General features: G+C 45.7%; 1 protein-coding gene across 1 annotated transcript; it reads right to left on the bottom strand.

Annotated features, from left to right (window-relative positions):
- Positions 1 to 934: 934 nt before the first annotated feature.
- On the bottom strand, positions 935 to 2,264 carry LOC116583421 (diphosphoinositol polyphosphate phosphohydrolase 3-beta). Its single transcript, XM_032331521.1, has one exon. The coding sequence runs from the start codon at positions 1,937 to 1,939 to the stop codon at positions 1,445 to 1,447; it is 495 nt and encodes a 164-aa protein (XP_032187412.1). The 5' UTR covers positions 1,940 to 2,264; the 3' UTR covers positions 935 to 1,444.
- Positions 2,265 to 9,424: the final 7,160 nt, after the last annotated feature.

Below are 9,424 nucleotides of genomic sequence, written 5' to 3'. Positions count from 1 at the left end.
GACATAGTCTCCATTGCCCTAAAAATTAGGAATGATCTTTCCACCCCCCCCATACCCAATTCAAGAAGTCGGCTTTACTTTAACCTACTTTTTAACATGGTTGGGGTGGAACAGGGGAAGTTGAAAGCAGACTTAAGTATTTTATGGTATTCCCAGTCTCAAGGAAGTTAGCAAGGCAAATATAAGAATTTTTAGTTTGGTCCCCCCAAAAGTTTGTCTTCTGACCCAAAATATTTATCCTGAAGTTTAAGAGAAAGTGTTCAGGGGTCCTGACAGTTTAAGAAGTCTGTAAAAGCTAAGTATCAAGAAAGGTACCCTACTGGGTTGGGATCTTATCACTGTATAAAGTCTTATGCTTACCGGTAGTCAGGAATGTTAATTGGAATGTCACTACATTCAAATATGTGAAATAACTTTTTTTCAAAAAACTAGTTTCTATTGGGAGAACCATGGTTGTTCTGGGGTATTAAGAAAGGGGCAATGGAGTTGGAAGCTGAACATACTAAATTGCACTCTGAATAATAGTATGTACATACTGGGATGTGTCTGGCTAACAAAACTTTCCCAAGAAGATATTCACTGTGTAAAGTAATATTTTGTTAAATTACCTATGGGCTATATGGGAAACGGCCATTTCAAATAAGCAGCAACAAACTAACACTGGTGAAAATTCTTTTGATAATCAAATTATGTACATATGACTAAAGAAAGGTCTGAAAGGGGCAAATCAGATCACATTACCGAACACAAAATTATTACCCAGTGTGGAAAGACGACAAGAGGTAAAATATCTTAAATACTATATATATATATCTATATATAGATATATAGATATATATATATATATATATCTATATATCTATATATAGATATATATATAAATACTATATATATATATCTATATATAGATATATATATATATGATCCTTAACCCAATTCCCATCAGATAAGGGCATGCTAGCACGTTTAAGAAAATAAAATTAAAGATGCCACAACCAAGATGTTCAGATTTTAAAGGGGTTCACTACAAAACAAAAACAAAAACCAAGAGTGGTACCAAAAAAGCACACTTGCACACACACACACGTGTGTGCAATGTTATAAAACAAACTACAACGTGTATGCACAAACACACACGCTAAAGGCTGGGCAAGCAGTTAAGGCACCTTAAACACAAAACAAAAAACCCACGTGGTTTAGGATTACCGAAATCTGTTACAGTGCTACCAAGCAGCGATTTTCAAAGCATCTGAAAAACGTGCAAATTGTCTGAAAACAGTGCCTGGCAACCGAGACGGTCTGCAAGCGTGATTCGGAGGGCTGCCAAGGAAACAAAAGAAGCCCCCCGCCTCCCCGTGAGACCGCACAAGGAATGAGAGGCGCTCCGGGCACTATTTATTCTAAGGTAGGCAGAAAGCAGAAGTCTGTGCAGGAGCGGTACATACTAGGGATCGCTCTGTGGCAGGGACCGGGCCACGGAGTTTCCATTGGTCGGGGAACCGCCCAGCTTTAGTTTTTCCAGATATTCAGCATGCACGGGCTTGTGGCACTGGAGAACCTTGATCGCATCTTCGATTTTGAACCACTCTCGCTTCCTCCCAATGCTAACCGAATCTTCCCAATCCTCCAGAATCTCAGTGACAGTCAGTACGTACACGTACGTTCTGTGCTTGCGGTCTTGGTTCTGTTCGAAAATGCCCAGGAGCCGGCCTAACTTCCCCTTGACTCCCGCCTCTTCGTACACCTCTCGGACTGCCGCACCGCCCGGCTCCTCCTCGGGCTCCATGCCCCCGCCCGGCACGATCCAGCGGTCCGGGTACCGACTGCTACTCACTAACAGCACCTCGTCCTCGAGCTCGCTCCGGAAGCAAAGGCACGCCGCCCGCTTCTTGAACCCCTCCGGGTCGTAGGTGCGCGTCTGGTTCGGCTTGCACTTCATCCTCTCGGCCGCCCGCTCCTGCCGCTCGCTGCTGCTGCTGGGGTCTCGGCCGCCGCCGCCGCCGCCGCCGCCGCCGCCTGAGATGCTTGGGAGAGAAAGGGCCGACAAGAGCGGTGGGGAGAGAAGGCGCTCCAGGAGTGAGCCGGGGGAGCCCAGGAAGCCCCGGGGGAGATGAGGCGGGGGCGGGCAAAGTACGTCAGTCTGTTTGCTCCTCGTGCGGGCCGGAGGGTCCCGAACGCAGCCGCCTGACTGGACGAGGCGCCGCCGCCCCCGCGCCCGCCCCCGCGCCACCGCCCCGCCCCCGCGCCGCCGCCCTCGGGTCCGCCACTCCGCACACCGCCCACCCGCGGCTCCCGCGCGCGCCTCCCTCCCTCCTCAGACGCCGGGCAGGGGTTGAGTGAGGTGAGGCGCATTCGCGTGCGCGTCCGCGTCCCCATTCACGTGCGCGTTCATGTTGGAGGGCGAGGGGCGGGGGCGGGGGTCTTGTGGCTCCCGCCGCGCGCGCGGCGCCTCGGGCCCACTGCGCAAGCGCCCCGCACCTCCCAGGCTGGAAATCTCTTTCCCCGGGAGTTCAGTTCCCGCGTTGTGACTGGGGCCAAGATCGCTTCCACGTGGGCCTTTGAGTTGAAGTTGGCTGTGGCGTGGCCAGACCTTTCTCCTCATCCTTCCTGGCGGTTGCCTGAAACGCATACACTTATTTTACAGGCCATCAGGCCAAGGGCATCATCATCGTCCAGAAGGAATGCTACCGCCTTACGGTTTAGGAAAAATGACCCTCGCTGTTCTTGGCAAAACAGTACCTACTCTTTGCTGAGTCATATCCATACCCTTTGAGTTCTTCAACAGGTTTGTCCACCTAAAAGGTAAAACAGCCGGTTATGGTTTATCAGCAAAATGGGTTTATTTGGGTGTAGCAGAGGAATTGCAACTGGGAACAGGCAAACTATAGCACCTCAGAGGCCCGTCTGGAGCTCAGACACGAGGACCTTTCTTCTCTAGGGAAAAGGAGGCAGTTGGGAGGGGCTTCCGGGAAGGGAAAGTCCATTGCAGAAAAGCCACAGTTGCAGGTGCTGACATTTTCCTCATTGGCCCCGTTGTGGTATTTCCTATTGGCTGGGCTTGTTGCTGGGCAAGGAGACAATCATCCTTCCTCCTGCTGGAGTAGGAAAGGAAGCTGCTTCCTGCGGGGAATGCCAGGAACTGTTTATCCTTGTTGGGGTGTGCAGCTGACCGCAGTGGTAGGCCGTGAGAGGTTCCCCCTGCTAGGCACCTGACTCCCATTTTAAATGAGGTTTCCTTGATTCAGGGTGGCAGGTTCTTGGCTTTGCTGAGCATGTTGGCACAGCCCATAACTTAACACTTTTCTTGAACAGGTCCTATTGCCCTCTTACCTAACCTCTGTTCCTCAGTTTCCGGACAGTAAACTTCTTGCCTACTTGTTTCAGCCCTGGCCCTTGGAGTCCTAGTCACCTAACAGCTGCAGAACCACCCCAAGTCACCTTTTAGGAAGTCCCAACACTCTTCACCCTCTTTCACTTTCACCCTTCTCTCTCTTTCTCACTGATAGGTACTGCTTCGGGTTTTGGAAAACATGCCTACAGAAATCCCTTCATGTTTTTCAGTTTGATGTTTACGGAGGCTCTTGGTGTGGGATTCCACACCAAGCAAGGCCGCTTGGTGCTCTTTCACCACCTCTCTGTTGGGTCATGCTGTCCTCTTGGCCAAGATGTGGAAAATCATAACCAAAAAGTTAACAACCAAAAGCCCTCCCTCACCTTTTCATTTGTTCTTACTGTTTCCCTGCTCTAACTGTAGCCTTATGGAGAAGATGTCTGATGTCCCCTAACTTTTTCCATACTGCAGCTTAGGCATCTGTGTCTCTCTCTTCCCCACAGACCCTCTGCTGGCATCAAGCAACCAGGATCACGAAAACTCCCTTTTCCAGTGAAATAATCCCTCATCAAAGGGAAGGGGAATCTGAAGTGTAAGTGCAAAGGACTTTTTTTTTTTTTTTTGAGAGAGAGAGAGAGAGGGAAGGAGGGAGGGAGGATGAGGGAGGGCACGTGAGTGGGAAGGGGAGGGGCAGAGGGAGAGGGAGAGAGAAAATCTTAAGCAGGTTCCATGCCCAGTGCAGAGGCCCATGGGACCGTGAGATCATGACCTGAGCCAAAATCAAGAGTGGGATGCTTAACCAACTAGAGGCACCCAGGAGCCCCAACAACCCAATTCTTAAATAACAAGTGAGATCAGCTTCCCAAGGTCTGCTACACTCCATTTATACCCAGAATAGCTCACAAAAATGATCCTGTTCCCAGTGGCAACAGACTCCTGCAATATCTAGAGCATAATAGGACAAAAATGTGTGGGTTGCATATGAAGAAATGACAAAATGGAGACGTAGATACTAGAGATACTAGAGATACTAGTATTGACCATATTTTAATGGTATATGGATGATCAAAGAACATTTGTTTCCTTTCTTTTATAAGTGGTTCATTTTTTTCCCAAAGATTTTATTTAATTATTTGAGAGAGAGAGGGAGAGAGAGAGAGATCCCAAGTAGACAGAGAGGCAGGCAGAGAGAGGGGGAAACAGGCTCCTTGCTGAGCAGAGAGCCTGATGTGGGGCTCAATCCCAGGACACTGGGATCATGACCTGAGCTGAAGGCAGAGGCTCAACCCACTGAGCCACCCAGGCGCCGATCAAAAAATATTTGAAGGAATGTGACACCCCGTGATTAAAAACAAACTAGGAATGTTGCTTTTAGCAGGCTGTAGTTCTCAGTGTGCCTAACGTACAAATACACGAATGACGTTAAGCAACTAGAAAAAATTCCATTATAGTCAAGGTCTAGGCAAATATACCTATTATCACCAATATTGTTAACTTTTGCTTTAGGTGATCTTTCCAGTGTAAGGAGATCATAAAGAGGAAAAAAACATTATTTAGTAAAGAAGACCAAGTTTTCATTATTTCCAAATGATATGAATATCTTCTTGGGAAAAGCCTACGAAATGAGTAAAAATGAATTCCCTTTCATGGTAGAATGGAGTATTACTATTTAAAGCACTAATGGTTTCATGTATGCCAGCAGTAACCACATAGAAAATATGGTAGGGAAATGATGGCCTTCGCGGTAGCCATATCAGCCACCACACAATAAATAAAATACCAAGGGATCCTGAGCGATAAAGTTAGGACATTGTAGTAGAAAATGATAGAGCTCGGACTCAGCTTTGAAAGATGGCTTCAATGAATCAAGAGGAACTCTAGCAAATCTGGGAGGTGGGGCAAGGGGCTATGGTGAGTGGTGGCCCATCCAGGCCCCAACCACATCACAAGACTAGAGTTAGCATGTATTTTCTCCTTGTCTTACCAGAGGGGCTGCTTCCTAGTCTCGTCTATCCCTTCCCCATCAGAGGATGCCTATGCAATAGGTGTCTGTTGAGGCATTTTTTTTTTTGGAAGGGAGAAGAATAGCAGCATTATGATATGGAAAGAGGTGCAGGCTGGATTCCCAATGGCAAAGTCATAGCACATTTCTGGATAGGAGGATCCGCAATTTACAGATATGGTACAATGCTGGGAAAATCTCAAACTGATCTTTTTCAGCAGAATTTTGTAAAATAATTTTATGATTCACCTATTAGACTGATCATGAGGCAAGATAGGTATGACTTTTTGTATAGAAATGTAAAAATCATTTTTGAGAGGCAAGCATTCCATTGTCTAGTTCACCCATAGTTAGGAATTCTCTAATGATGAACAGGGTTATTTCACAAGCTACCGTAACAGTAGACTGTTACAGTAACAAAATGTATTTTGTACATATCTGCCTGTATCTCCTCCCACATTTCCCTTGGCCTTGGAGTTGAAATTTGCTTTGTCCAGTGGAACAGTAGCAAGAGTGAAGCAAGGAGAGAATTGAAAAGTGCTTGCACACAAGGGTTTGCCCTCTCTTGGTGCTCTTGACACAAGAGAACAACCGTGTGAAGAAGCGTGGGTTAAGTGGATGCTGAGAGACCCAGGGCCCATGCATCCCTCCACCATAGCTGACAGGGAACCAATTGCCAGAAATGTGGGTGAGACCATCATACACCATCCAGCCCCCAGCAGAGCCAGGGGCACTGACCACAGATGCATAATCAAGCCTTCCAAGAAGAGCAAAAGGACCTCTCAGCTGAGCCCAGCTGAAATTATTGACCTGTAGAATCATGAACAAAAGAATTGGTTGTTCAAAGTCACTACATTTTGGATGGTTTGTTGTGCATCAGAAACTGGTTGGCACAACCGGTAACTACCACCCAACAAAATCCAACCCAAAATAAGAGAAAGAGAGAGAAAATGCTTTTCATAGTGGAAATGTAACCTCTACTTGAAAAGGTTGACAGTGAACTTTCCCTGGAGTCTTAAGGAAGGCAATGAGGTTAAGACAGGAGATATCTGTCAAGTAGAGTCTGTGTGGCAAGCCCTGTGATGGTCCCCTGTATCCTCCTGAACAGCCCATAAAATCTCAACGAGGAGGTTACTATTTACAATTCGTGGGAGAGAAGACTTAGAGTGGAGTTGACATTTGAATTCAAGTCTTCATGTCTCTCTACAGCCCGTGCTCTCGTAGCATCACCATGTCTTGTCAAATGATTGTTTTGATCAAGAGCTATAGTTTGTTGTGTCATTTTTTGATGAGGTTCAGAGTTGACTTCTTACATAAGGCGTTCATTTGCTCAGAGTCACTGGGTTCAAAGAAAGGTATTTTCCATCTAGATGTTCTTCTGCACAATCTAGTGGAAAGAACACCTGAGTGCCTACCTCACTGCCACCAATCAAGTGTGTTACCTGGACATGTTACATGACAACTCAAAATTCAATATTTTCTGCACACACAAAATGGAATTAAGTGATGCACTAGAGAAGATATTCTGTATTGTCATCACTCTAGGCACTGATTTTCATTTATTGATGGTCTGATTGGTTTTACACACTTAATATTTAACTGCCAACAAACCAGAACAATAAATATCAAAATACCCCTCAGCAGATTAAGAAACAGGCTGAGATGTGCTTAAGTAAGACAGTAAGTGAAGGAGCTGATATTCACACCTTGGTCTGTGTGACTCCAAAAGTAATGCTCTTCCTCTCTCTGAGACATGCCATTCCTGTGGTACAGATGTCTTCTGTTCTCCCTCCCTCCCTTCCTTCCCTTCTCTCTCTCTATCTCTCTCTCTCCCCCCTTCTCCTTCTCCTTCTTTTTTCTATTATCAGGAAGACCCAGGCACCCAGGAGAACATAGCTTCTATGGAATCTTCTAATGCAGAGGGGATCTGCTGTGAGACCAACAAGTCCGATACATATTTCTGCATCTTTTCTAGAGTAGGAAGGAACAGGCAGATTGGAAAGTGACAGCCACATCCATGAGAAGTTGAGCACCTTACTTAGTGAGATGGTGGTTTACAATTCTAAGAGAGAGGCACTTTCCAGAACAGCTGTTACCTGGGAGGGAGACTGTTATAGAACTTCCCAGAGCCTTGTAGCATTTATAGCTGGAACCAGCTTTCAGGAGAGTGACCACAACATACCTGAGAGGATTTCAGGAAATAGTAAAGGGAAACAGTCAGGTGAAGTGATTTTAGTAGTAGTCAATGAGAGAAAATGTGGTGTTTTACAAACCAAACGACCTAGAATTTCAGTTTGGCTCTCTCAAATAGTTATGCAGCCTGAAGCAAGGGAATATCTCTGGCCATATTATTTCTCATTTGTAAAATGGGATTCTAAACTACCTACCCCATTAACTTCAACTCACCGGGGAAGGCTTTGCTGACCATGGGTGCCCACCCTCCCCTTACACTAGGATTCAGTTACCCCCCTCTTTTTTTCTTTTCCAGACTCCCTTGACTTTAGTTCTGTCATCACTGTAATCATGGAGCTTTGTAATGTTTTCCCAGCATGTTTGTAAGAAAGTCAAAGGCGGGGAGCCAACCTGAAACATACTTGTTCCCCCTGATTCAGCCCAGTGCCTGGAACTTGGTGTTCAGGAAGGGTTCGAAATATATGGTTTGAGTATTAGAGTGTAACGGAAGCTCCATGGATCAAAGGCCAGTTACTGTTGTACCTGCTAATTGTTTATTAGTGATACGAAAAGAAAGATGAGTGAACAGAGGCATCTCCATATATCTTTTCTCTTGGGGAGGTGCAGAGGGTTGTGTCTTTCAAATAACTCTCCGCATGTTCCCCAACTGGTTGCTTCTTTGTGTGTCTTGGGTACTCCCTCCATCATAGAATTGGCCTCATAGTGCATCTATACTAGATAATTCAGTAGAATCATCCCCCAAAAAAGTGATTGGAGCAAAAAGTATGCCTCCAGTTTTCCCCTTTGAGTAATGAGTGAATCACAGGGTGACCTATAGGCCTTTTACTTTTGTGATTTTGTGAGTCATGGAACAGCTGTGCAGCCAAGTGTCTGAACACAAAGCTCAATGGATGTCAAGTCTAGGTGAGTGCTTCCATCCTCTCCACGAGGCAGCCCTCCTTGAGTTCTCCTGTTTCTTTGATCCCTAGCTCTAGTTCCCTGACTGCTGTGTCTCTCCTTTTCACTGACATTGTCCCTGTACATTCTCATTCAGCACCTAAACCCTTGCTAGCACTCCTCTGTTCATGTGTCAGAGTGAAATGCTGAATCCTCCTGAAGGGCTACAAGCACCACCACCTCCTATTTTAGATTGCCAAGTGCACTCACCCTTTTCACCCCACCCCATATTCCTGATCTGTTTTACCTTAGCCTGAATTATCACCTACCAGACTCTGTTATTTACTTCTTTATTATGCTTATTGCTTGTTTCTCTCCCCACTCCCCCCACTGTAACTCCTGCTTCAATAGAAGCTCCTTGATCTTAGGGATCTTTGTCTCTTTGCCTACTGGTTTATGTGAAGCAGCCCAGAACACCGCTGAGCACACACTGTAGTCATCTAGACCATATCTGTTGATGTAGCAGACATGTCTGTTTCCTTTGCTGCACTGTGACACCCTTGAGGCAAGGGCCATGTTTCACTGGTCTTTGTCAATCCACCATCCAGAACAGTTTCTGATACAATTGGAAAGGCATTGCTGAATGTTGTTGAAACAATTAGTTAATTAATATTTTGAAAGTGACAGCAGTAGGGAAAACATTCTGTTTCCAAACTGCAGTTATTCTAGGAGGTGCCATCATTGTCAGCACCATGTATATATCAGCTTCCATGGGAACTATGCTAGTCAGCGGGGAGATATTTGAGGGCTAGAGTTTTGTGGATCCCTCCTAGGGCTGGCACTGTTCTTCCAGCACAACAGGATTTAGAGTGACGTTTCAGATAGCCATTCATCACCTGATGACTTTATCTGTGCAGGACTTGACTATAATTTACATAATATCTATGAAAATAAAACTGTATCTTTGGGAATGAAACATAGCTATATAATTAAACAGATAAAATGAAAGCAATTTACTGACA

The sequence above is a fragment of the Mustela erminea genome, chromosome X (genome assembly GCF_009829155.1).
Source record: "Mustela erminea isolate mMusErm1 chromosome X, mMusErm1.Pri, whole genome shotgun sequence".
Classification (NCBI taxonomy): domain Eukaryota; kingdom Metazoa; phylum Chordata; class Mammalia; order Carnivora; family Mustelidae; genus Mustela; species Mustela erminea.
This window is presented reverse-complemented; position numbering and strand designations above follow the sequence as displayed.